Source organism: Archocentrus centrarchus, chromosome 2 (genome assembly GCF_007364275.1).
Source record: "Archocentrus centrarchus isolate MPI-CPG fArcCen1 chromosome 2, fArcCen1, whole genome shotgun sequence".
Taxonomy (NCBI): Eukaryota; Metazoa; Chordata; class Actinopteri; order Cichliformes; family Cichlidae; genus Archocentrus; species Archocentrus centrarchus.
In genome coordinates this window covers 19,268,911-19,295,685 of record NC_044347.1, presented here as the reverse complement: position 1 = coordinate 19,295,685, position 26,775 = coordinate 19,268,911, and the positions used below count along the sequence as shown (strand labels likewise).

The 26,775-nt window shown below is 45.7% G+C and overlaps 2 protein-coding genes and 11 non-coding genes across 13 annotated transcripts; 7 read left to right on the top strand and 6 right to left on the bottom strand.

Moving 5' to 3' along the window:
• Positions 1-51: 51 nt before the first annotated feature.
• On the top strand, positions 52-6,340 carry gpr180 (G protein-coupled receptor 180). Its single transcript, XM_030745023.1, has 10 exons — positions 52-264; positions 1,329-1,472; positions 1,578-1,672; positions 2,150-2,255; positions 2,574-2,754; positions 2,992-3,041; positions 3,199-3,356; positions 3,533-3,730; positions 3,815-3,892; positions 4,085-6,340. Exons 1-10 carry the CDS (start codon positions 126-128, stop codon positions 4,238-4,240), a joined length of 1,305 nt encoding a protein of 434 aa, XP_030600883.1. The 5' UTR covers positions 52-125; the 3' UTR covers positions 4,241-6,340.
• A 1,331-nt stretch (positions 6,341-7,671) lies between these two features.
• On the bottom strand, positions 7,672-7,753 carry trnas-cga (transfer RNA serine (anticodon CGA)). The gene has a single exon. It is a non-coding gene; the product is annotated as a tRNA-Ser (tRNA).
• Positions 7,754-8,424: 671 nt separating this feature from the next.
• Positions 8,425-10,341, top strand: smim11 (small integral membrane protein 11). The gene is made up of 3 exons (XM_030751764.1): positions 8,425-8,517; positions 9,310-9,535; positions 9,778-10,341. The coding sequence occupies exons 1-2, from the start codon at positions 8,503-8,505 to the stop codon at positions 9,496-9,498; spliced, it is 204 nt and encodes a 67-aa protein (XP_030607624.1). The 5' UTR covers positions 8,425-8,502; the 3' UTR covers positions 9,499-9,535; positions 9,778-10,341.
• Positions 10,342-12,461: 2,120 nt separating this feature from the next.
• LOC115799447 (5S ribosomal RNA) lies at positions 12,462-12,580 on the bottom strand. Its single transcript, XR_004021574.1, has one exon. It is a non-coding gene; the product is annotated as a 5S ribosomal RNA (ribosomal RNA).
• Positions 12,581-13,068: 488 nt separating this feature from the next.
• Positions 13,069-13,187, top strand: LOC115799442 (5S ribosomal RNA). Its single transcript, XR_004021573.1, has one exon. It is a non-coding gene; the product is annotated as a 5S ribosomal RNA (ribosomal RNA).
• A 2,618-nt stretch (positions 13,188-15,805) lies between these two features.
• LOC115799436 (5S ribosomal RNA) lies at positions 15,806-15,924 on the bottom strand. Its single transcript, XR_004021572.1, has one exon. It is a non-coding gene; the product is annotated as a 5S ribosomal RNA (ribosomal RNA).
• A 488-nt stretch (positions 15,925-16,412) lies between these two features.
• Positions 16,413-16,531, top strand: LOC115799432 (5S ribosomal RNA). Its single transcript, XR_004021570.1, has one exon. It is a non-coding gene; the product is annotated as a 5S ribosomal RNA (ribosomal RNA).
• A 2,617-nt stretch (positions 16,532-19,148) lies between these two features.
• Positions 19,149-19,267, bottom strand: LOC115799426 (5S ribosomal RNA). Its single transcript, XR_004021569.1, has one exon. It is a non-coding gene; the product is annotated as a 5S ribosomal RNA (ribosomal RNA).
• Positions 19,268-19,755: 488 nt separating this feature from the next.
• LOC115799504 (5S ribosomal RNA) lies at positions 19,756-19,874 on the top strand. Its single transcript, XR_004021587.1, has one exon. It is a non-coding gene; the product is annotated as a 5S ribosomal RNA (ribosomal RNA).
• Positions 19,875-22,489: 2,615 nt separating this feature from the next.
• On the bottom strand, positions 22,490-22,608 carry LOC115799422 (5S ribosomal RNA). The gene has a single exon (XR_004021568.1). It is a non-coding gene; the product is annotated as a 5S ribosomal RNA (ribosomal RNA).
• Positions 22,609-23,096: 488 nt separating this feature from the next.
• On the top strand, positions 23,097-23,215 carry LOC115799418 (5S ribosomal RNA). Its single transcript, XR_004021567.1, has one exon. It is a non-coding gene; the product is annotated as a 5S ribosomal RNA (ribosomal RNA).
• A 2,620-nt stretch (positions 23,216-25,835) lies between these two features.
• LOC115799583 (5S ribosomal RNA) lies at positions 25,836-25,954 on the bottom strand. The gene has a single exon (XR_004021601.1). It is a non-coding gene; the product is annotated as a 5S ribosomal RNA (ribosomal RNA).
• A 488-nt stretch (positions 25,955-26,442) lies between these two features.
• On the top strand, positions 26,443-26,561 carry LOC115799533 (5S ribosomal RNA). Its single transcript, XR_004021590.1, has one exon. It is a non-coding gene; the product is annotated as a 5S ribosomal RNA (ribosomal RNA).
• Positions 26,562-26,775: the final 214 nt, after the last annotated feature.

Below are 26,775 nucleotides of genomic sequence, written 5' to 3'. Positions count from 1 at the left end.
TTCCTGTTTCAGACTGCGTAACTTTGGCCGTCTTGACGCAGCTGGTTTACTTCTGGCTTCGTGGCTCATTGAATCGATGAGCCGTCCTATATTTGTCGATAACGCTAAACTGCACTAGGGGGAAAATGTCGTACTTGTTGGCGACGCTTGCGGCCGTTTTGCTGTTCACTTCGGAGGCTTCTGGAAAAACTGTTACGGGACTTTTTAAGAGCGAAGCGGCGAGACAGCAGAAGGGCCAGTTCATCACTAAATTCATGTACCAAGGTAAGGTTGACGATGCTGATGCGCTGCTGCTGCTGCTGGCGTGTCCTTCCAGCTCAGTATCAGCGATTAACGCGGCGTAATAACGGCGAGACGGTCCGGTTTGGCGCTTGTGTTTGCTTTCTGTTCTTTTTTATTTGCTCAAGGCTCACAGAGAGCCGCTCACAACTGGGTGTAACTAGCGAGTGTCTGATAACGTCTGCACTGATTATTAGCAGCGCTCACATCTTTATCTGTGCTAGGGTCAAATTACAATTTATCTTAAGACTATTGTTATTCTGGTTAACCTGCACAAGGACACTTTTATGTATTATTTTTTTAGATTAAACCTAAACATCAGCAGGTTATAAACCAACATCCTGCCCCTGAGTGTGGACAGGGGCACAGTGGGGTCTGTTTTCTGCAAGAGCTAGTGGTTAAAAAGGTTTGAAGCCTCCACAAGCTTGTGTCCTGAAAGAAGGTTGAGACAATCTCACTAATTTCAAGTGATGAAACCTGTCTGAAGCTCAAGGGCTTATGGGTAGGAGCCATGCTGGCAGCCCCTCTGACAGAGGAGGCAACTACCAAAGGCCCCTCTCTGTTCTCCAACTTATGTATTTTAAAATTAATGTTTTTATCTTGGTTATGCCTAGAAATGAGCCAGTCGAGATGGTTCAGGCATCTGACTAGGATGCCTCAGGGGCGCCTCTTGGGTGAGGGGTTCTGGGCATGTCCTACCGGGAGGAGGCCCCAGGGCAGACCCAGGACACGCTGGAGTGATTATATCTTTTGGCTGGTCTGAGAACGCCTTGGGGTCCCTGCGGATGAGCTGGAGGAGGTGGCTGGGGAGAGGGAGGTCTGGGCTTCTCTGCTTAGGCTGCTGCCCTGCATCCCGGCCCCGGAAAAACAGAAAAAGACAGATGCATATTTTTATCTTTCTGACTACCTTAATATTTACTAGTTAAGCTTTTAGTCTACAAAATGTCACAAAAATGCAATGCAAGTATTAAATAGGTAATCTGCAGCAACGAAAAGGAGGCACTGCATGTGAGAAGCTGTTGCGATTGTGATGCCTTGTCTTTGTTTAGGTGGCAGCGGTCTGTTGGTGTGCCGGGTGGACAGCTCGGCCCTGGCTAAAGAGAGGGAGTCCAGACTGCTGCTGTATCAGGATATGGACTCAGAGCTGGACAACCTCAGCTGCTCCGAGAGGCTCGCCAAAGCCCACTTAACCGGTAAGAAGCCAGCGTTAGCTGATACAGTGCTGCTGTGATGCCGCCGTATTGATTTATTTCTCCTCTCTCCATCCTCCACGCTGTCACCTCATTTCCCTGCTTCAGTTACTCTCAGTCAAGAAGAGCACAACCAGTCGATCCCTCGGCAGTCCTCCCCTGCACCCTGGCAGGTCCTGTATGCTGACAGATACACTTGTCAGGTAATGGAATTACACATTTTAGTAGCACAACTAGGACTTTAGTCAGGCAAACTTACCTCCAGCTAAACCAAAGAGGACACTGCTAAAGGCGACTGCATGCACATATGCAAATGTTCTATAGCTCAGGTGAAATTACACCAATCATATCATCACACCTACAGCTTAGTGCATGCACAGTCATGTACAGTGCACACATACCTATAGTCAAATACACACATCGACAGTCTGCTTTGATACGAATCTGTCACCTTTATTGTCAGGGAGCTCATTCTAATGCAAAGCACGTAACCACCACACCGACACTGTTATTACACAATTATATGCAATATTCAAAGTGGAAATATTCGTTATAATATTATTATACTTATACCTTCAATAGTACTGCATAAACTAGTAATAATAGTCATCGTTCTGTGGATACTATCTTATCTTTGGGATAACTAAGATTTTCCCTTTACATTTCTTTCGTCTCTTCAGGAAAACGTGTTGATCGCTGATCACGCTGATCTCGGTTTTACCGTCCTCCTGTTTAATGCCGACTCGGCCGGAAACCCTCTGGAGCACTTCAGTGCAGAGGAGGCAGGTCAGACACCCCGAATACGCCCACAGCTGTCAGACTACAGCAGATAATGCCAGTGCATCATTAAGCTTGAGCTGGTTGCTGGCTCACTCTGGAGTGAGAGTGTAACTGTCTGCGTAAAGTCCCAAATCCTGGAAAGTTTCACACAAATAACTGTGACCCAGTAAAACTATTAAAAAGATGGAATGGGTTTCCAGGCACTATTAAATCTCTGCAATTAATGACATCATCAATGCAATAATGCATTATAACTAGCCTTTATGATTGTTTGATGTGGGGCAGGCTGCTTTATCCTGACTTTGTCCCCTCTTCCTCTCTCAGGCCTCCACAGTTTTTACTTCCTCCTGCTTCTGGCTTACTTCATCGCCTGCTGTATCTACATCCAGCCTCTGTACCAGGCTCTGAGGAAAGGAGGACCCATGCACACCGTCCTCAAAGTGCTTACGACGGCGCTGGGATTACAGGGCTGCTCCGCTCTCTGCAACTACATCCACCTGGCCAGGTAGGTTCAGTAGAGCCAGACAAAGGCAGTGTTGATCCAAGGGGCATGCAGGTGCAATATTTAGAGTGTTTCTAAAGCTCACAGTGCTCTTGGTGGCTTCCTGTTAGAGAGCAGTTAAATTTTATGGCTCTGTTCTCTCAGTCTTCAAGTTTATATTTATTTATTACAGACCTGTTACTAAAAATAAATGTGAAATAATACAATAGTCTTCCTGTTTGTGCCTCCTGTTGTCTGCAGGTATTCCAGAGATGGAATTGGTCTTCCACTGATGGGCAGCCTGGCTGAGTGTATGTTACCATATCATAGAGTCTATTAGATGTTATTACATTTATACTTAGAGTATTATGCAAAATAGATTTGAATTTTTCATGCAGAGAAAGAGAACCTCGCTGATCACACACATTTTTCTTTTTTTTTTTTTTAACTCTTCTGGCTCTGATGCAGTCTGGGACATGGTGTCCCAGGTGTCCATGCTGTACATGTTATTGAGTCTGTGTATGGGCTGGACTCTGAGTCGAGGCAGGAAGCCTCAGTCCAGACCTCTGCAGTGGGAACAGTCTCCGGCCTCCACGGCTGTCGCTGTTGGTGGGGTTATTACACAGGTATGCAGAGCTTAAGAATATTTCACATTTTAAAACATTTAAAAATAAAATTAGGTCCTGGAAATACAATCCTGATCAGGCACATGATGTGAAAAGCATGAAGTGAGAGTACAGTGGAAAAAAAAAAGAAAAGAGTCAGATTCTTTTAGAAAAGTGAGCCCAGACTCTATTTTCAGGGAGTGCTGCTGCTGTGGGAGCAGTATTCAGAGTCTGAGAGCGAACATCACAGCTATCACGCCCAGCAGAGTGTGGCTGGTCTCCTCCTCATGGCTCTGAGAGTGAGCCTGGCCCTCCTGCTGGCCTCCATCCTCTACCAGATCATCTCCACTGAGAGGAGCACCCTAAAGAGAGACTTCTACCTCAGCTTTGCCAAGGTAAACAACACGTTACAGTAAAACAGACACAACAGATGCCTGCCTGCAGTTCCTCGGGTGGTCACGTGGTCTTCTTCTGTGCAGGGATGCTTCCTGTGGTTCCTCTGTCATCCCGTCCTTGTCCTCATGTCTGTAATCTTTAACGAGCATCAGAAGGAGAAGGTTTGAACACACACACACACACAAAAAGTTTTATCAAAGCAGCATCAAGAAATGACACATGACTCAGCGCTCTGTTAGAACTGCAGATCTCATGTTTAAATTAATTGAGATTAAATGTTCAGCACGTACCTTTTGTCGCCCAGTGGCCACAAAGTTCACGTGCTGCCTCCAATCTGTCTTCCTCCTCTGTAGGTGGTGACCATCGGTGTGATCCTCTGCCAGTCCATATCCATGGTCATCCTCTACCAGCTCTTCCTGTCTCGTTCTCTCTACTGGGAGGTGTCCTCTCTTTCCTCCGTCTCCCTACCACTCACCATGTCCAGAACGAACCACAGGGGACGCTACTGAGCACATCCACAGTTTTCCCTTATCGTCACGAGCTAAGGGTGGATGTGCTAATGACACTGTGAGGTGTCCCCTCAGAGGAGGGAGGCTTTCTGAAAGTGCAGATAAGAAAAAAAAAAGTGCTCAAACACTGCAAGAACTGCTTTCCTTTGCAGTTAACTGTTTCCTGGGAGAACAGCTAAGGTTTCTAGGAAGCAAGTTACCAAGGAATCATTAAAAGAGGGTGACAGGAGGACGATATATGTACAGCAACACCCTACCTCTAGTTCTAAATGATTTCTGACTGGAGCCAGCGTGAGCATTGCTGAGCAGGAGCAGGAGAGGCAGGGCTTTCAGGCGGTTTCTTTGGTTCTCCATGACAACAGCCAAAATACCACCGAAACAAAAGGAAGGCAAGGACAGATGAAGACAGCCGGCTGGCACCAAGATTAAGAATGCATCACCTGGAGATGTAGATGTCAGGAAAGAGAAAGGAAGCAGAGATTTACTCCTGACAGGGCAGAGTGTGGAGATGGTTGCTTGGGGCTCACGGACGCAGGCCAAGATCAAAATACTTGAGGTTTTATTTCTGTTCTTGGCTTTTATTATAACACAGAAATATCACAGACACCACTGTCCTGCTCCTTCTTCTCATTGAGCTTACCCCGCTCATTAAAACCAGAATGACTTAGATCAAATCCACCAGGATAGAAAGCCTCAGTTTCTCTGTGAGGCTGACATTTTATATATAATCAATATAAACCACACAAACAAACCAAAACCAAGAACGTGCTACTTCCTGGTTGACCTGCGACCTCCGAGTTCTACTTAGAAACTGAGGCCTCATTGGCCGAGCGCCCACGTTCATCACGATGAAGGTTCAGCGGTGTGTTCTAACAGTTTGGCTCGGGATGTGTTAGGATTGAGTGCGACGGGCAGACGGATGCTGTGTGTGTTTTGTAAAGAACTGAGAAGGACGTGAACTTTAATTCTGCAGAGCCAAAGTGAAGACGACGAGCCAAAAGATCAGCGTGTGTTCCCTGAACATCACACACACGCATACAGCTGTACCCTAACTCATGAAATGATAAGCTGAGAGCATGTTAGACTCCAAACTCTGTAGCTTAAGACACTTTGCATGGCTTACCTATTTTTTTATTGTCAGTATAAAAAAGATCAGGAGGAACCAAAGTCTACACGATGGCTTCAGATGAATTTCAGTGTGTAAATACAGTCCAACCCCACACATTTATGTTCCTGTGTTATCAAGTTATTACTGTACGTGAGGCTCATTAAATGAGATGTTGGTGTTACATAAGATCCCAGTGGGACCTGAACTGTACTTTCATGTAGGATAAGTCCCACTTAGCAGACTGACAGCTAATATATTTATTCATCAGCTATTTATTTTACAAAGTGAATATTTCAACAGCAGCTGCACTGTTGATTGCACACTTTCATCTTTGACATGTTTTACTGACATCAGCATTTTTATTTATCTGTTAAATCATAATTGGGTAAATTAAATAGAAGTAATGCACCAGCATGGAGGTGCAGTACATTTACCTGCATACAGTAGATCCAGAACCTTTGTTTAAGATATCAAAACATAACTGACGATAGAAGTGGAAGCTTTTTCAGGAGCTGGGCTAACTTCATCCACTGATAGACTGTGAGAAGCAGATGAAACTAGAACCCAAATCTAAAAAGGAGCGCACAAAGACTTCCCATATAATCTTAAATATACGCTATAACCCTCTAATAAAAATGCTCCCAGGAAAATCAGCATGCAGTCCTCCTCAGTTATAAAGTTTAACCTGAATATGAGCCAAAGTGTGCAACCTGGTCTGTTTAAATCTGTTTGTAGATTGGTTTACATTGAGGCAGTGCATGTTTTTTCCTCATGTCCACACACAGTGTACTGTATGCACACAGGATGCAAGTTTATCCCTCAGTGACAGTCTTGTTAATGAGGCCACCAGCTATACTGTCTTTAATGTTTATCCTTTAGTTTGAGGCAAAGTACATTTTGCTTATATTTCATACTTTGGTTTCCAGATATTGCATTTTTTTTTACAACCTGTGGAAATAATAGACCTGTGATCACGACAACTGTAATATGGCAACTGTAATAAAACAGATCTTAAAGTAAACTAGTAAAGTCCTTCTTGTGCTTCTTGCTGCAGCTTCAAGGAACATGACTGCTGCGCTGGTTCATTCAGAACATAGAAAAACACAACAGTCACTGAGTGTATTTGAGGTTTGACATATTTACACTGACTGATCTCCCGGTCACCCGGTTCAGGCACACATGCATAAATATGTCTAGAAGGAATTATGTCTGTTAGGTTTGGATTAAAAAGAGAAAGGGGAATAAAAGTAAAAGCTACAGGTCCTATTTGGCGCCCTTCTTTGTATACTTGGTGTTGAGCCTATCATAAACATGTATCTGCCAGACTGCTACAACCTTCAGTTTGTGGATATTTTGTACACAGTAAAAACATAAAAATAAATCAATCCAATGATGAGCTAAAGCTGTACAGTTCTAAGTCCTGAGCCACCCTTCATTTCTTTATATTTGGTCCCCAGGAGCCAGACTTTCTTGTAATTTTTATAGTAGTCTTGAGCAACAGTTCTCCAGGCTTCCTGAAGGTCTTCCAAAGTTTTTCTTTGGACATTGGACCTTCAGCTGATCCGCTGCAAGAAGCCATTCTTAAGTAAGGGAAATAAAGAAAATCATCATTATGTACAGAAGATGTAAAGAGAGAAGTACAACAGTGAGTGCCTACAGCCATCTGTAAAACACGGTGGAGGCTCTGTCCTGGTTTATGGCTGCTGTTTGAGATCAAACCTGATGGAGTTATGAACACAGCCAGATTTTGATTTTCTTCTCAAAAGCTTCTGATTGGAAGCAATTTTAGCATGACAGTGGTCCCAAACACACTGCCAAAACAGTAAAAGCATACCTTGATAGAAAGACGTATAGTGGAATGCTATCAGTCATTTACTGGCCTCCCCAGATCCCGGACCTAAACGTTATTGAAGCAGTGTGGGAGAACTGAACAAAAGGCAGCAACATCCAAAAAAAGAGCTTTGAATGTCTTTCAAGAAGCCTGGAGAACGATTCCTGAAGACTACTTAAAGAAATGAGAAGAAAGCTGCCTGAGAGAGTTCAGGCTGTGCTGAAGAATAAAGGTGGTCACACCAAATAATGACTTTGAAGCTTGTTACAACTGTACAAACTGTTTTTCTTTTTTTGCCTTATGCATTTCCACGTTAATCTGCACGTTTCAATAAATAGCTGCACCCATTTCCCATTTTCCTTGCAAAATGTAAAGAAACGAGGGGTGGAGAAATACTTTTGCAGAGCACTGAGTGTTTGTGGTAGCAGGAGACACGCAGTTGAGTCGGAGTAGAAACAGCAGCCTGTTTGCTCGACAACATAAAGTAAACTTCGTCACGAACAGGATTCGAACCTGTGCGGGGAAACCCCATTGGATTTCGAGTCCAACGCCTTAACCTCTCGGCCACCGTGACTACGCATGCCCACAAGTTCCCACGTTCATACATAAGACAACATATTGAGATATCTAGAAGTTTGATTTGTTTGTGGACCCAGAAAAACATTTATTGTCCAAACGTTATTATGAAGAAGTCGTCCTATTACAATAGGAAGGCAGTAGCTTCACACGCAAGTCAGTTTCTTTATCAGCAAAATTACCATTAAGTGTAACAGCTAACTGCATTTGCGGTTCCTTGTTGGAATTATACACAAGATATATTACCGACACATTTTGCCTCGTTTGTAAACAAATGTTATTGACCTCCTCTCTTCCGTGATCATGGTGAAGCGGGAGATGTAACGTATATCTATTTTATTCGGCTGCTAGAACCTTCAGGCAGGTACGAGTTTGTCACACACGTCCCCAAACTAGCACTGCTTCTAGCGGTGATACATTCAATTTAGTGGGAAAGTGAGAAAGACATTAAAAGACTATTGATAATTCAATCACTTTAATGTTTGAGATCGTGTGTTTCACCACTAAATGGTCATTTATTGATGCTTCAAAGGCTGCTCGGCATTATTTGGTCTCTTCTAACTTGTTATAACGTACATTTGATACAACACGATGATTTCCCCCTGGAGCTGTGAATGCAGCAAAACGTCAGCTGGCAGATATCGCATTTCTATTGGCTCCTCACTGCAAGCTCCGCCTTCTTCTCATGAGCATTAATAACTCCTGTGGCTGCTCGCAGACAAGGACTGCACCATTACAGGACCGAAAATGATCAACTGGAAGGTAAGCAACCCTTCATATATTATTTTTAATGTACCAAGTGCATGTTTGGTTATGAATGTGTAACTGCTGTTTTCGTTTTGGCTCTCTTTTTCCATTATTTGCCACAGCTGTCACTAGCATAAAGCTAACGTTATCTTAGGGTCTCGCGTTATTTGTCGCTGCTGTTACTAAAACTTCTATTAGCGTCAAATATTAAATAGTCTGTATATCCGTCTCCTCGTATATTTTTCTGTATATATTAAAACGTAAATGGCATCTCCAGTTTATAAATGTTTTGTTATTATTAACCACAGAAATTAGCTGATAACAACGGGAAAAGTAACTGAGTAGAAAAATTATTAAAACCAGTGTCACTAGATATATTGTCTATGTGCCGAATTGAAGAGTGGTCTGAAACAATGAGAAATTATTTTTTACAAGATGCTTAGTTTTAGTCAGTACGTGCAGAAAATTTTAAACTATAAGATTTTTGAATGCGGTTTGGCTAAAAAAAAAAGTGTGTGACCTGTTACAAACCCATAATGCACGTGTTGTGTAGCTGCTTCTCCTGTTTCACACACCCCCCTCCCCTCTCCGTGTGACCAAATTAACTCCCACTTCCCCCACAAACAGCTGAGGAGGGGGAAAAAACATCTCCGAGGTCCCTGGCTGTTCCAGACATTTCTTTTCCAGCAAAGTTCTCACATCTAACAGGAACATCAGACACACTATAAAGAAACAACATAGAACAAAGGTGTTTTCTCCACCAAACAGTATTTGTGTATGTTAAACATGTGCTGTCTCTGTCCTCAGGCTTTGGACAACGTCCCTCTGCTTTTCTACATCCTGGCCCTGAAGACGCTGCTGCTGTGTCTGGCGTTTGCTGGGGTGAAGATCTACCAGAGTAAGAAAGCAGAGGAGGCCCTGAAGAAGCAGCAGGCTGAGAAGAGGAGGCTGGCCCAGCAGACACAGGAGCTCATCGACAATCTGAAGGAAGACTGACGAGTGAGGGGAGAGGAGCAGAAGCTGCTGTACACAGGCAAGAGATGATAATTACATGCTTAGTAAGGCAAACGAGATGTAACACTTGACACAGCAGCACTGGTTGTCCTAAATGCTTCTGATAGCTACAGTTTTAATTTATTAGTGGTGGTATTAGTCCACTAACCGCTCTGATATGAGCACTAAAATCTTGAATGTATTAATGGGAATATTTAATTGTCACCAGTGGATTAGACACTTGAGTTGGGAATTTTATGAATTTCTTTCTCTCTCTTCCAGGGAAGCATCTTACAGGCCAGAGCTATGAGCCACTTTCTCCAAGTATGAGCCATATTTCTGACAATTGGCAGCTGAGAGACTTTCCTGTGTTTCAGGAAATGATTTGTGGTTACAGTAACAGGACTGTCGGCCATGTTTTATATTTAAATATTGTGTAAATGGTTGACTGAACCAGTTTTTATTAGATAAAATCACAGCAACAAAAACAAAACATGCATACTCTAGTACTGAGAGGACGTTTATATCTACGAAGCAGGGATGATGTGAAGCCCTCAGAGCTCAGCATTAACTTCTCGTTAGTCAAATATCCACTCCAGTGTTCACAAAATTCCCCACACATGATCTGACTTCCTCACATTCATATCTTCAGCTGAGGTGGTCATCCACTCAGGAAACAAACACTTGAATGAGCTTCAGTTTGTCTCCAGTTGGAAGTTTGTCAGATCTGCTTCTTTGTATGAATATGACCGGATGTTTGTTCTGAAAAATTTTTTGTAAACTGCAAATCAGTTTTGTGCTGATTTTTTTTTTTAATTGTATTAAATTTTACATGCTGCAATGTTGTTTTATGTCTCCATCTTATAAATCCACCATAACAGTTTCTAAATTGAACTGAATGCATTTCTATATGATAATGAATGATGAAGATAATGATAATGAAGCTACAATTAAAGGTTCTATTGTTCTGACACTTTCAGTATTTCCTACGCATAAATGGCCATCACTTCCAAAAAAGTTAATTTTGAGATGAAATTAAGGACATTAGTGGTGAATGTCCTGGATCAGCACCTTCATCATCATTGATGCTCTTTGTGCAGAAAGGAAAGCAGAAAAAACATCTGGCAGTTGGGGCTCGGGCCACAGCTGTCCCCTCAATTTTAACAGCACCCAGCACACCTCATGCATTCAGAAACAGATATACATAAACTTATCTAATTTGGGGAGGGGGTCCTAGACCCCTATTCCCTACACCCTGCCTGGGATGGGAGTTCGGGTGGGGCTCTGTGGACCTGGCTGACGATGTCCTGGGGTTGCTGTTGGCCCTGGAGGAGGGGTGTCCGCTTGCCCCCGCTTCAGAGGGTGGGTGGATGTGGATGAATGTGTGTCTTTGTTCATTTGTCACAGTCTTTATCTTTGTTTGCGGGTGTATATGGGTGGGTGAATGTGTGTAGATGTGTGAGTGTGTGTGTGCGTGCGTGTGTGTTTGGGTGTGTATGTGTGCATGTGTGTGGATGTGTGTGTGGCTGGACCTGGGTCTGGACCTTGTTGTATCTTGCCTCCCTGCTGCTCCTCTCTGGTCGCTCCTGTGTCCCCTGCCCCTCCGCCCCACTGGGTTGTGGGTGCCTTGGGGTTCCGGAGTGGGGCCGGATGTTCTGGCGTGGGCGGTGGCCTGCTCCCCTGGGGGTTGCGGTTCGGGGCTGCGTTGGCCTCTTCTGTGTGTGTGTGTGTATGTGTGTGTGTGTGTGTGTGTGTGTGTGTGTCTGTGTGTGTGGGGTGTGGGGAGGTGTTGGGCGCGTCTCGGGCCCCTGGGGTCCTGACATCGGCTTGCGTGGGGGGCTGGCTTCCCGTTGCCTCTGGTTCTCTGGGGTCCTTGCCCATCAGCTGGGGAGGCTTTCATCTGGGACCTCCTTCGCTCGTCTGCCGGGGTGGGCATGCGGTTGGCATTGGAGTGTGTGGCCAATAGGTCTTCGGTGCACTTGATGGGTTACGGACAGTCCGGGCGTCCTGGATCTTTCTCTGTCCGTCTCGGGCTTCTGGTGGGCGGAGCTGCGGCTTTCCACCCTCGTTAGTAAGTATATTTCATGACATGGATGCTGGTGCTCACGCTTGCTCATGCGGGTGTGGCATGGCGGGATTGTTGGTTTGTGTGGCCATGCTTTGTTTCCTGTCTTATTTTTTTACTTGTAAATTTATTTTTCCAGGTATTGTTTGATGTTTTTTTTGTATGCTGTTTGCTGGACTATCCCCTTTTCCAATTTTTTCTTTTTTTTATCCTTCTCTCTTTTCTCTATCAGCCTGTCAACTCTGGCATCACAATGACTGTATATGTGTAAATAATAGAAATAAATAAAATAATAGGACATTATTAACAAGAGGAGGATATAGAGAATCTATAGAGCTCATCTTGGAAGAGTAAATATATGGGGCACAATAGTGCATTCAGATCACAGTTCTGGTTGAAATATCTGCCAGACATGACAGGCTTAAAAAAAAAAAAAAAAAAAAAGAGAGAAAATTGGAAAGAGATGAAAGTAAGGATATTAGAGGACAGACAGTGGTGAATGTCCTGGATCAGCACCTTCATCATCATTGATGCTCTTTGTGCAGAAAGGAAAGCAGGAAAAAAGCTACAGACTGCAGGAACATCTACTGACAGTCTAGAAACTAAAGTTAGGAAATAACGTTTGTGCATGTTTGTCATCTAGAAGATTTCAGACACATGAAATCAGAGTGAACTGAACCTCTGCTGGAAAACAGAATCACAACTCAAAAGTGGAATCAGAGAGGAGCAAGGATTTTCTTTGTTTTGTCAGTTTTAGTTTTAGGAAAAACTGACGAACATTACATTTAAAAGTGTTCTTATTTCCTGAACCTGTGTCTCCACCGTCATTGGAGACACAGCTGAGACATCTCCACTGAGTGAGCAGCAGCGCCCTCTGCAGTGCGTAGAGAAGAAGTGCAAAAGCTTACAGCACCTGGTATTCCCAGGCGGTCTCCCATCCAAGTACTGACCAGGCCCGACCCTGCTTAGCTTCCGAGATCAGACGAGATCGGGCGTGTTCAGGGTGGTATGGCCGTAAGCAATTGACAAGATGAATAACAGGCTTTTTATACATGCCAAAGAAAAAAAAAATACATTCTTCTATCTTCACCTTATACATTATTAGCCTCATAGCATAACTGCCTAACTAATTTTTAGGCAATAATAGGCAATAATGCAGGGTGAATCTACTGTGTCAGCAAAGTAGAGTCAGGCATAATCTCAATTTGGCCAAAAAATGACTTAGGCAATTATGCTAACGATATGCAGGCTGAAGCCTCCAAATGACAAACATGTTTTACTTTAAAATCGTCTTAACGGCCTGTGTGCCCTCTGTCACTGAAACACTGTCTTGTAATAAATCAAAATGTATTATTATTGATATATTACTGCAAGAAAAGCATTTTTGTTGCTAAATGTTGAAGCGACAGCAACTAAGGTTTGCATGTTTTATCTGTAAGATTTCAAATTGAATAGACATGTTCTAAGCTGTAACACGTATAAAAAGGTTGTTATTGAGTCATGCACTCGCTTACGGCCATACCACCCTGAACACGCCCGATCTCGTCTGATCTCGGAAGCTAAGCAGGGTCGGGCCTGGTCAGTACTTGGATGGGAGACCGCCTGGGAATACCAGGTGCTGTAAGCTTTTGCACTTCTCTCCACACACTGCAGAGGGCGCTGCTGCTCGCTGAGTGGAGACAGCTTCAGGAAAGACTTCAATAATCATATTATTAAACATCTAAAAACAGCTGAGCATTAACTTGTTGGTTTTTTTCAGATTTAGGAAATCAGATTAATGGTTTGCTTGTGAGTTCAGCAGCTCAGGTGGAGCTGGCATATCAAACACACTGACCTGAAAACTCAAACAGCGGTGTTTAACAACTGCTTCTAAACACACTACGACACATCGAACAGCCTGCTGAGCTGCAGACCAAAAAAGCTGAATGTAGCTCTGGTGCTGCAGTACTCTGGGGGTCGCTGCTGCGGGCCCCGGGTTCACCTCTTCCTATACCCTGCTGAGGTGTGGGAAATAGGGGTGCCTACTGAGCCAGTGATGCTGGCTCTCTTCTTCTTTGTCTTCTCAGCCCCCCCCCCTCCCCACACACACACACATGCTACACACACACACTCTCATGCTACACATCACTCACACAAGCAGGGTCTGGGAGAGGCCGCATGTGGAGCTGCATGACCACTCGCCTCTCCTTTTTAAATGCATTATAGTCGTTATAACTCACAACACATCCTGATACACATAGAACCTTGGGGGACAGGCATGCTACCCAGAGGCTGATGAGATGGGACTGCTGAGGCGGCCCCACTTAGACCCTCACTACTGGCTGCTACTCAATTTTAATTGCACCTTAGACATTAAGGGTTTTGGGGGGACGATGTGGGCGAGCATAACATCTGGCAGTTGAGGCTCGGGCCACAACTGTGCCCTCAATTTTAACAGCACCCAGCACACCTCATGCATTCAGAAACAGATATACATAATCTTATCTAATTGGGGGGGTGGGGGGGGGGGTGTCCTAAACCCCTATTCCCGACACCCTGCCTGGGATGGGAGTTCGGGGGGGGCTCCGTGGACCTGGCTGACGATGTCCTGGGGTTGCTGTTGGCCCTGGAGGAGGGGTGTCCGCTCGCCCCCGCTTCAGAGGGTGGGTGGATGTGGATGAATGTGTGTCTTTGTTCATTTGTCACAGTCTTTAGCTTTGTTTGCGGGTGTATATGGGGGGGTGAATGTGTGTAGATGTGTGAGTGTGTGTGTGCGTGCGTGTGTGTTTGTGTGTGTATGTGTGCATGTGTGTGGATGTGTGTGTGGCTGGACCTGGGTCTGGACCTTGTTGTATCTTGCCTCCCTGCTGCTCCTCTCTGGTCGCTCCTGTGTCCCCTGCCCCTCCGCCCCACTGGGTTGTGGGTGCCTTGGGGTTCCGGAGTGGGGCCGGATGTTCTGGCGTGGGCGGTGGCCTGCTCCCCTGGGGGTTGCGGTTCGGGGCTGCGTTGGCCTCTTCTGTGTGTGTGTGTGTATGTGTGTGTGTGTGTGTGTGTGTGTGTGTCTGTGTGTGTGTGGTGTGGGGAGGTGTTGGGCGCGTCTCGGGCCCCTGGGGTCCTGACGTCGGCTTGCGTGGGGGGCTGGCTTCCCGTTGCCTCTGGTTCTCTGGGGTCCTTGCCCATCAGCTGGGGAGGCTGTCAGCTGGGACCTCCTTCGCTCGTCTGCCGGGGTGGGCATGCGGTTGGCATTGGAGTGTGTGGCCAATAGGTCTTCGGTGCACTTGATGGGTTACGGACAGTCCGGGCGTCCTGGATCTTTCTCTGTCCGTCTCGGGCTTCTGGTGGGCGGAGCTGCGGCTTTCCACCCTCGTTAGTAAGTATATTTCATGACATGGATGCTGGTGCTCACGCTTGCTCATGCGGGTGTGGCATGGCGGGATTGTTGGTTTGTGTGGCCATGCTTTGTTTCCTGTCTTATTTTTTTACTTGTAAATTTATTTTTCCAGGTATTGTTTGATGTTTTTTTTGTATGCTGTTTGCTGGACTATCCCCTTTTCCAATTTTCTCTCGTTTTTTATCCTTCTCTCTTTTCTCTATCAGCCTGTCAACTCTGGCATCACAATGACTGTATATGTGTAAATAATAGAAATAAATAAAATAATAGGACATTATTAACAAGAGGAGGATATAGAGAATCTATAGAGCTCATCTTGGAAGAGTAAATATATGGGGCACAATAGTGCATTCAGATCACAGTTCTGGTTGAAATATCTGCCAGACATGACAGGCTTAAAAAAAAAAAAAAAAAAAAAGAGAGAAAATTGGAAAGAGATGAAAGTAAGGATATTAGAGGACAGACAGTGGTGAATGTCCTGGATCAGCACCTTCATCATCATTGATGCTCTTTGTGCAGAAAGGAAAGCAGGAAAAAAGCTACAGACTGCAGGAACATCTACTGACAGTCTAGAAACTAAAGTTAGGAAATAACGTTTGTGCATGTTTGTCATCTAGAAGATTTCAGACACATGAAATCAGAGTGAACTGAACCTCTGCTGGAAAACAGAATCACAACTCAAAAGTGGAATCAGAGAGGAGCAAGGATTTTCTTTGTTTTGTCAGTTTTAGTTTTAGGAAAAACTGACGAACATTACATTTAAAAGTGTTCTTATTTCCTGAACCTGTGTCTCCACCGTCATTGGAGACACAGCTGAGACATCTCCACTGAGTGAGCAGCAGCGCCCTCTGCAGTGCGTAGAGAAGAAGTGCAAAAGCTTACAGCACCTGGTATTCCCAGGCGGTCTCCCATCCAAGTACTGACCAGGCCCGACCCTGCTTAGCTTCCGAGATCAGACGAGATCGGGCGTGTTCAGGGTGGTATGGCCGTAAGCAATTGACAAGATGAATAACAGGCTTTTTATACATGCCAAAGAAAAAAAAAATACATTCTTCTATCTTCACCTTATACATTATTAGCCTCATAGCATAACTGCCTAACTAATTTTTAGGCAATAATAGGCAATAATGCAGGGTGACTCTACTGTGTCAGCAAAGTAGAGTCAGGCATAATCTCAATTTGGCCAAAAAATGACTTAGGCAATTATGCTAACGATATGCAGGCTGAAGCCTCCAAATGACAAACATGTTTTACTTTAAAATCGTCTTAACGGCCTGTGTGCCCTCTGTCACTGAAACACTGTCTTGTAATAAATCAAAATGTATTATTATTGATATATTACTGCAAGAAAAGCATTTTTGTTGCTAAATGTTGAAGCGACAGCAACTAAGGTTTGCATGTTTTATCTGTAAGATTTCAAATTGAATAGACATGTTCTAAGCTGTAACACGTATAAAAAGGTTGTTATTGAGTCATGCACTCGCTTACGGCCATACCACCCTGAACACGCCCGATCTCGTCTGATCTCGGAAGCTAAGCAGGGTCGGGCCTGGTCAGTACTTGGATGGGAGACCGCCTGGGAATACCAGGTGCTGTAAGCTTTTGCACTTCTCTCCACACACTGCAGAGGGCGCTGCTGCTCGCTGAGTGGAGACAGCTTCAGGAAAGACTTCAATAATCATATTATAACATCTAAAAACAGCTGAGCATTAACTTGTTGGTTTTTTTCAGATTTAGGAAATCAGATTAATGGTTTGCTTGTGAGTTCAGCAGCTCAGGTGGAGCTGGCATATCAAACACACTGACCTGAAAACTCAAACAGCGGTGTTTAACAACTGCTTCTAAACACACTACGACACATCGAACAGCCTGCTGAGCTGCAGACCAAAAAAGCTGAATGTAGCTCTGGTGCTGCAGTACTCTGGGGGTCGCTGCTGCGGGCCCCGGGTTCACCTCTTCCTATACCCTGCTGAGGTGTGGGAAATAGGGGTGCCTACTGAGCCAGTGATGCTGGCTCTCTTCTTCTTTGTCTTCTCAGCCCCCCCCCCTCCCCCCCACACACACACATGCTACACACACACACTCTCATGCTACACATCACTCACACAAGCAGGGTCTGGGAGAGGCCGCATGTGGAGCTGCATGACCACTCGCCTCTCCTTTTTAAATGCATTATAGTCGTTATAACTCACAACACATCCTGATACACATAGAACCTTGGGGGACAGGCATGCTACCCAGAGGCTGATGAGATGGGACTGCTGAGGCGGCCCCACTTAGACCCTCACTACTGGCTGCTACTCAATTTTAATTGCACCTTAGAGATTATGGGTTTTGGGGGGACGATGTGGGCGAGCATAACATCTGGCAGTTGAGGCTCGGGCCACAACTGTGCCCTCAATTTTAACAGCACCCAGCACACCTCATGCATTCAGAAACAGATATACATAATCTTATCTAATTGGGGGGGGTGGGGGGGGGGGGTGTCCTAAACCCCTATTCCCTACACCCTGCCTGGGATGGGAGTTCGGGTGGGGCTCCGTGGACCTGGCTGACGATGTCCTGGGGTTGCTGTTGGCCCTGGAGGAGGGGTGTCCGCTCGCCCCCGCTTCAGAGGGTGGGTGGATGTGGATGAATGTGTGTCTTTGTTCATTTGTCACAGTCTTTATCTTTGTTTGCGGGTGTATATGGGTGGGTGAATGTGTGTAGATGTGTGAGTGTGTGTGTGCGTGGGTGTGTGTTTGTGTGTGTATGTGTGCATGTGTGTGGATGTGTGTGTGGCTGGACCTGGGTCTGGACCTTGTTGTATCTTGCCTCCCTGCTGCTCCTCTCTGGTCGCTCCTGTGTCCCCTGCCCCTCCGCCCCACTGGGTTGTGGGTGCCTTGGGGTTCCGGAGTGGGGCCGGATGTTCTGGCGTGGGCGGTGGCCTGCTCCCCTGGGGGTTGCGGTTCGGGGCTGCGTTGGCCTCTTCTGTGTGTGTGTGTGTATGTGTGTGTGTGTGTGTGTGTGTGTGTCTGTGTGTGTGTGGTGTGGGGAGGTGTTGGGCGCGTCTCGGGCCCCTGGGGTCCTGACGTCGGCTTGCGTGGGGGGCTGGCTTCCCGTTGCCTCTGGGTCTCTGGGGTCCTTGCCCATCAGCTGGGGAGGCTTTCATCTGGGACCTCCTTCGCTCGTCTGCCGGGGTGGGCATGCGGTTGGCATTGGAGTGTGTGGCCAATAGGTCTTCGGTGCACTTGATGGGTTACGGACAGTCCGGGCGTCCTGGATCTTTCTCTGTCCGTCTCGGGCTTCTGGTGGGCGGAGCTGCGGCTTTCCACCCTCGTTAGTAAGTATATTTCATGACATGGATGCTGGTGCTCACGCTTGCTCATGCGGGTGTGGCATGGCGGGATTGTTGGTTTGTGTGGCCATGCTTTGTTTCCTGTCTTATTTTTTTACTTGTAAATTTATTTTTCCAGGTATTGTTTGATGTTTTTTTTGTATGCTGTTTGCTGGACTATCCCCTTTTCCAATTTTCTCTCTTTTTTTATCCTTCTCTCTTTTCTCTATCAGCCTGTCAACTCTGGCATCACAATGACTGTATATGTGTAAATAATAGAAATAAATAAAATAATAGGACATTATTAACAAGAGGAGGATATAGAGAATCTATAGAGCTCATCTTGGAAGAGTAAATATATGGGGCACAATAGTGCATTCAGATCACAGTTCTGGTTAAAATATCTGCCAGACATGACAGGCTTAAAAAAAAAAAAAAAAAAAAAGAGAGAAAATTGGAAAGAGATGAAAGTAAGGATATTAGAGGACAGACAGTGGTGAATGTCCTGGATCAGCACCTTCATCATCATTGATGCTCTTTGTGCAGAAAGGAAAGCAGGAAAAAAGCTACAGACTGCAGGAACATCTACTGACAGTCTAGAAACTAAAGTTAGGAAATAACGTTTGTGCATGTTTGTCATCTAGAAGATTTCAGACACATGAAATCAGAGTGAACTGAACCTCTGCTGGAAAACAGAATCACAACTCAAAAGTGGAATCAGAGAGGAGCAAGGATTTTCTTTGTTTTGTCAGTTTTAGTTTTAGGAAAAACTGACGAACATTACATTTAAAAGTGTTCTTATTTCCTGAACCTGTGTCTCCACCGTCATTGGAGACACAGCTGAGACATCTCCACTGAGTGAGCAGCAGCGCCCTCTGCAGTGCGTAGAGAAGAAGTGCAAAAGCTTACAGCACCTGGTATTCCCAGGCGGTCTCCCATCCAAGTACTGACCAGGCCCGACCCTGCTTAGCTTCCGAGATCAGACGAGATCGGGCGTGTTCAGGGTGGTATGGCCGTAAGCAATTGACAAGATGAATAACAGGCTTTTTATACATGCCAAAGAAAAAAAAAATACATTCTTCTATCTTCACCTTATACATTATTAGCCTCATAGCATAACTGCCTAACTAATTTTTAGGCAATAATAGGCAATAATGCAGGGTGAATCTACTGTGTCAGCAAAGTAGAGTCAGGCATAATCTCAATTTGGCCAAAAAATGACTTAGGCAATTATGCTAACGATATGCAGGCTGAAGCCTCCAAATGACAAACATGTTTTACTTTAAAATCGTCTTAACGGCCTGTGTGCCCTCTGTCACTGAAACACTGTCTTGTAATAAATCAAAATGTATTATTATTGATATATTACTGCAAGAAAAGCATTTTTGTTGCTAAATGTTGAAGCGACAGCAACTAAGGTTTGCATGTTTTATCTGTAAGATTTCAAATTGAATAGACATGTTCTAAGCTGTAACACGTATAAAAAGGTTGTTATTGAGTCATGCACTCGCTTACGGCCATACCACCCTGAACACGCCCGATCTCGTCTGATCTCGGAAGCTAAGCAGGGTCGGGCCTGGTCAGTACTTGGATGGGAGCCCGCCTGGGAATACCAGGTGCTGTAAGCTTTTGCACTTCTCTCCACACACTGCAGAGGGCGCTGCTGCTCGCTGAGTGGAGACAGCTTCAGGAAAGACTTCAATAATCATATTAAACATCTAAAAACAGCTGAGCATTAACTTGTTGGTTTTTTTCAGATTTAGGAAATCAGATTAATGGTTTGCTTGTGAGTTCAGCAGCTCAGGTGGAGCTGGCATATCAAACACACTGACCTGAAAACTCAAACAGCGGTGTTTAACAACTGCTTCTAAACACACTACGACACATCGAACAGCCTGCTGAGCTGCAGACCAAAAAAGCTGAATGTAGCTCTGGTGCTGCAGTACTCTGGGGGTCGCTGCTGCGGGCCCCGGGTTCACCTCTTCCTATACCCTGCTGAGGTGTGGGAAATAGGGGTGCCTACTGAGCCAGTGATGCTGGCTCTCTTCTTCTTTGTCTTCTCAGCCCCCCCCCTCCCCACACACACACACATGCTACACACACACACTCTCATGCTACACATCACTCACACAAGCAGGGTCTGGGAGAGGCCGCATGTGGAGCTGCATGACCACTCGCCTCTCCTTTTTAAATGCATTATAGTCGTTATAACTCACAACACATCCTGATACACATAGAACCTTGGGGGACAGGCATGCTACCCAGAGGCTGATGAGATGGGACTGCTGAGGCGGCCCCACTTAGACCCTCACTACTGGCTGCTACTCAATTTTAATTGCACCTTAGACATTAAGGGTTTTGGGGGGACGATGTGGGCGAGCATAACATCTGGCAGTTGAGGCTCGGGCCACAACTGTGCCCTCAATTTTAACAGCACCCAGCACACCTCATGCATTCAGAAACAGATATACATAATCTTATCTAATTGGGGGGGGTGGGGGGGGGGGTGTCCTAAACCCCTATTCCCTACACCCTGCCTGGGATGGGAGTTCGGGTGGGGCTCCGTGGACCTGGCTGCCGATGTCCTGGGGTTGCTGTTGGCCCTGGAGGAGGGGTGTCCGCTCGCCCCCGCTTCAGAGGGTGGGTGGATGTGGATGAATGTGTGTCTTTGTTCATTTGTCACAGTCTTTATCTTTGTTTGCGGGTGTATATGGGTGGGTGAATGTGTGTAGATGTGTGAGTGTGTGTGTGCGTGCGTGTGTGTTTGTGTGTGTATGTGTGCATGTGTGTGGATGTGTGTGTGGCTGGACCTGGGTCTGGACCTTGTTGTATCTTGCCTCCCTGCTGCTCCTCTCTGGTCGCTCCTGTGTCCCCTGCCCCTCCGCCCCACTGGGTTGTGGGTGCCGTGGGGTTCCGGAGTGGGGCCGGATGTTCTGGCGTGGGCGGTGGCCTGCTCCCCTGGGGGTTGCGGTTCGGGGCTGCGTTGGCCTCTTCTGTGTGTGTGTGTGTATGTGTGTGTGTGTGTGTGTGTGTGTGTGTCTGTGTGTGTGTGGTGTGGGGAGGTGTTGGGCGCGTCTCGGGCCCCTGGGGTCCTGACGTCGGCTTGCGTGGGGGGCTGGCTTCCCGTTGCCTCTGGTTCTCTGGGGTCCTTGCCCATCAGCTGGGGAGGCTTTCATCTGGGACCTCCTTCGCTCGTCTGCCGGGGTGGGCATGCGGTTGGCATTGGAGTGTGTGGCCAATAGGTCTTCGGTGCACTTGATGGGTTACGGACAGTCCGGGCGTCCTGGATCTTTCTCTGTCCGTCTCGGGCTTCTGGTGGGCGGAGCTGCGGCTTTCCACCCTCGTTAGTAAGTATATTTCATGACATGGATGCTGGTGCTCACGCTTGCTCATGCGGGTGTGGCATGGCGGGATTGTTGGTTTGTGTGGCCATGCTTTGTTTCCTGTCTTATTTTTTTACTTGTAAATTTATTTTTCCAGGTATTGTTTGATGTTTTTTTTGTATGCTGTTTGCTGGACTATCCCCTTTTCCAATTTTCTCTCTTTTTTTATCCTTCTCTCTTTTCTCTATCAGCCTGTCAACTCTGGCATCACAATGACTGTATATGTGTAAATAATAGAAATAAATAAAATAATAGGACATTATTAACAAGAGGAGGATATAGAGAATCTATAGAGCTCATCTTGGAAGAGTAAATATATGGGGCACAATAGTGCATTCAGATCACAGTTCTGGTTGAAATATCTGCCAGACATGACAGGCTTAAAAAAAAAAAAAAAAAAAAAGAGAGAAATTTGGAAAGAGATGAAAGTAAGGATATTAGAGGACAGACAGTGGTGAATGTCCTGGATCAGCACCTTCATCATCATTGATGCTCTTTGTGCAGAAAGGAAAGCAGGAAAAAAGCTACAGACTGCAGGAACATCTACTGACAGTCTAGAAACTAAAGTTAGGAAATAACGTTTGTGCATGCTTGTCATCTAGAAGATTTCAGACACATGAAATCAGAGTGAACTGAACCTCTGCTGGAAAACAGAATCACAACTCAAAAGTGGAATCAGAGAGGAGCAAGGATTTTCTTTGTTTTGTCAGTTTTAGTTTTAGGAAAAACTGACGAACATTACATTTAAAAGTGTTCTTATTTCCTGAACCTGTGTCTCCACCGTCATTGGAGACACAGCTGAGACATCTCCACTGAGTGAGCAGCAGCGCCCTCTGCAGTGCGTAGAGAAGAAGTGCAAAAGCTTACAGCACCTGGTATTCCCAGGCGGTCTCCCATCCAAGTACTGACCAGGCCCGACCCTGCTTAGCTTCCGAGATCAGACGAGATCGGGCGTGTTCAGGGTGGTATGGCCGTAAGCAATTGACAAGATGAATAACAGGCTTTTTATACATGCCAAAGAAAAAAAAAATACATTCTTCTATCTTCACCTTATACATTATTAGCCTCATAGCATAACTGCCTAACTAATTTTTAGGCAATAATAGGCAATAATGCAGGGTGAATCTACTGTGTCAGCAAAGTAGAGTCAGGCATAATCTCAATTTGGCCAAAAAATGACTTAGGCAATTATGCTAACGATATGCAGGCTGAAGCCTCCAAATGACAAACATGTTTTACTTTAAAATCGTCTTAACGGCCTGTGTGCCCTCTGTCACTGAAACACTGTCTTGTAATAAATCAAAATGTATTATTATTGATATATTACTGCAAGAAAAGCATTTTTGTTGCTAAATGTTGAAGCGACAGCAACTAAGGTTTGCATGTTTTATCTGTAAGATTTCAAATTGAATAGACATGTTCTAAGCTGTAACACGTATAAAAAGGTTGTTATTGAGTCATGCACTCGCTTACGGCCATACCACCCTGAACACGCCCGATCTCGTCTGATCTCGGAAGCTAAGCAGGGTCGGGCCTGGTCAGTACTTGGATGGGAGACCGCCTGGGAATACCAGGTGCTGTAAGCTTTTGCACTTCTCTCCACACACTGCAGAGGGCGCTGCTGCTCGCTGAGTGGAGACAGCTTCAGGAAAGACTTCAATAATCATATTATTAAACATCTAAAAACAGCTGAGCATTAACTTGTTGGTTTTTTTTCAGATTTAGGAAATCAGATTAATGGTTTGCTTGTGAGTTCAGCAGCTCAGGTGGAGCTGGCATATCAAACACACTGACCTGAAAACTCAAACAGCGGTGTTTAACAACTGCTTCTAAACACACTACGACACATCGAACAGCCTGCTGAGCTGCAGACCAAAAAAGCTGAATGTAGCTCTGGTGCTGCAGTACTCTGGGGGTCGCTGCTGCGGGCCCCGGGTTCACCTCTTCCTATACCCTGCTGAGGTGTGGGAAATAGGGGTGCCTACTGAGCCAGTGATGCTGGCTCTCTTCTTCTTTGTCTTCTCAGCCCCCCCCCCCTCCCCACACACACACACATGCTACACACACACACTCTCATGCTACACATCACTCACACAAGCAGGGTCTGGGAGAGGCCGCATGTGGAGCTGCATGACCACTCGCCTCTCCTTTTTAAATGCATTATAGTCGTTATAACTCACAACACATCCTGATACACATAGAACCTTGGGGGACAGGCATGCTACCCAGAGGCTGATGAGATGGGACTGCTGAGGCGGCCCCACTTAGACCCTCACTACTGGCTGCTACTCAATTTTAATTGCACCTTAGACATTAAGGGTTTTGGGGGGACGATGTGGGCGAGCATAACATCTGGCAGTTGAGGCTCGGGCCACAACTGTGCCCTCAATTTTAACAGCACCCAGCACACCTCATGCATTCAGAAACAGATATACATAATCTTATCTAATTGGGGGGGGTGGGGGGGGGGTGTCCTAAACCCCTATTCCCTACACCCTGCCTGGGATGGGAGTTCGGGTGGGGCTCCGTGGACCTGGCTGACGATGTCCTGGGGTTGCTGTTGGCCCTGGAGGAGGGGTGTCCGCTCGCCCCCGCTTCAGAGGGTGGGTGGATGTGGATGAATGTGTGTCTTTGTTCATTTGTCACAGTCTTTATCTTTGTTTGCGGGTGTATATGGGTGGGTGAATGTGTGTAGATGTGTGAGTGTGTGTGTGCGTGCGTGTGTGTTTGTGTGTGTATGTGTGCATGTGTGTGGATGTGTGTGTGGCTGGACCTGGGTCTGGACCTTGTTGTATCTTGCCTCCCTGCTGCTCCTCTCTGGTCGCTCCTGTGTCCCCTGCCCCTCCGCCCCACTGGGTTGTGGGTGCCTTGGGGTTCCGGAGTGGGGCCGGATGTTCTGGCGTGGGCGGTGGCCTGCTCCCCTGGGGGTTGCGGTTCGGGGCTGCGTTGGCCTCTTCTGTGTGTGTGTGTGTTTGTGTGTGTGTGTGTGTGTGTGTGTGTCTGTGTGTGTGTGTGGTGTGGGGAGGTGTTGGGCGCGTCTCGGGCCCCTGGGGTCCTGACGTCGGCTTGCGTGGGGGGCTGGCTTCCCGTTGCCTCTGGTTCTCTGGGGTCCTTGCCCATCAGCTGGGGAGGCTTTCATCTGGGACCTCCTTCGCTCGTCTGCCGGGGTGGGCATGCGGTTGGCATTGGAGTGTGTGGCCAATAGGTCTTCGGTGCACTTGATGGGTTACGGACAGTCCGGGCGTCCTGGATCTTTCTCTGTCCGTCTCGGGCTTCTGGTGGGCGGAGCTGCGGCTTTCCACCCTCGTTAGTAAGTATATTTCATGACATGGATGCTGGTGCTCACGCTTGCTCATGCGGGTGTGGCATGGCGGGATTGTTGGTTTGTGTGGCCATGCTTTGTTTCCTGTCTTATTTTTTTACTTGTAAATTTATTTTTCCAGGTATTGTTTGATGTTTTTTTTGTATGCTGTTTGCTGGACTATCCCCTTTTCCAATTTTCTCTCTTTTTTTATCCTTCTCTCTTTTCTCTATCAGCCTGTCAACTCTGGCATCACAATGACTGTATATGTGTAAATAATAGAAATAAATAAAATAATAGGACATTATTAACAAGAGGAGGATATAGAGAATCTATAGAGCTCATCTTGGAAGAGTAAATATATGGGGCACAATAGTGCATTCAGATCACAGTTCTGGTTGAAATATCTGCCAGACATGACAGGCTTAAAAAAAAAAAAAAAAAAAAAGAGAGAAAATTGGAAAGAGATGAAAGTAAGGATATTAGAGGACAGACAGTGGTGAATGTCCTGGATCAGCACCTTCATCATCATTGATGCTCTTTGTGCAGAAAGGAAAGCAGGAAAAAAGCTACAGACTGCAGGAACATCTACTGACAGTCTAGAAACTAAAGTTAGGAAATAACGTTTGTGCATGCTTGTCATCTAGAAGATTTCAGACACATGAAATCAGAGTGAACTGAACCTCTGCTGGAAAACAGAATCACAACTCAAAAGTGGAATCAGAGAGGAGCAAGGATTTTCTTTGTTTTGTCAGTTTTAGTTTTAGGAAAAACTGACGAACATTACATTTAAAAGTGTTCTTATTTCCTGAACCTGTGTCTCCACCGTCATTGGAGACACAGCTGAGACATCTCCACTGAGTGAGCAGCAGCGCCCTCTGCAGTGCGTAGAGAAGAAGTGCAAAAGCTTACAGCACCTGGTATTCCCAGGCGGTCTCCCATCCAAGTACTGACCAGGCCCGACCCTGCTTAGCTTCCGAGATCAGACGAGATCGGGCGTGTTCAGGGTGGTATGGCCGTAAGCAATTGACAAGATGAATAACAGGCTTTTTATACATGCCAAAGAAAAAAAAAATACATTGTTCTATCTTCACCTTATACATTATTAGCCTCATAGCATAACTGCCTAACTAATTTTTAGGCAATAATAGGCAATAATGCAGGGTGAATCTACTGTGTCAGCAAAGTAGAGTCAGGCATAATCTCAATTTGGCCAAAAAATGACTTAGGCAATTATGCTAACGATATGCAGGCTGAAGCCTCCAAATGACAAACATGTTTTACTTTAAAATCGTCTTAACGGCCTGTGTGCCCTCTGTCACTGAAACACTGTCTTGTAATAAATCAAAATGTATTATTATTGATATATTACTGCAAGAAAAGCATTTTTGTTGCTAAATGTTGAAGCGACAGCAACTAAGGTTTGCATGTTTTATCTGTAAGATTTCAAATTGAATAGACATGTTCTAAGCTGTAACACGTATAAAAAGGTTGTTATTGAGTCATGCACTCGCTTACGGCCATACCACCCTGAACACGCCCGATCTCGTCTGATCTCGGAAGCTAAGCAGGGTCGGGCCTGGTCAGTACTTGGATGGGAGACCGCCTGGGAATACCAGGTGCTGTAAGCTTTTGCACTTCTCTCCACACACTGCAGAGGGCGCTGCTGCTCGCTGAGTGGAGACAGCTTCAGGAAAGACTTCAATAATCATATTAAACATCTAAAAACAGCTGAGCATTAACTTGTTGGTTTTTTTTCAGATTTAGGAAATCAGATTAATGGTTTGCTTGTGAGTTCAGCAGCTCAGGTGGAGCTGGCATATCAAACACACTGACCTGAAAACT

Bases quoted from the DNA above. Each gene is read 5' to 3' on its own strand.
- gpr180 (XM_030745023.1), top strand. From the start codon at position 126: ATGTCGTACTTGTTGGCGACGCTTGCGGCCGTTTTGCTGTTCACTTCG. The intron at 2,256-2,573 runs GTCAGACACCCC...TTCCTCTCTCAG, and splicing joins CTTCAGTGCAGAGGAGGCAG to GCCTCCACAGTTTTTACTTC. The intron at 3,893-4,084 runs GTTTGAACACAC...CCTCCTCTGTAG, and splicing joins ACGAGCATCAGAAGGAGAAG to GTGGTGACCATCGGTGTGAT.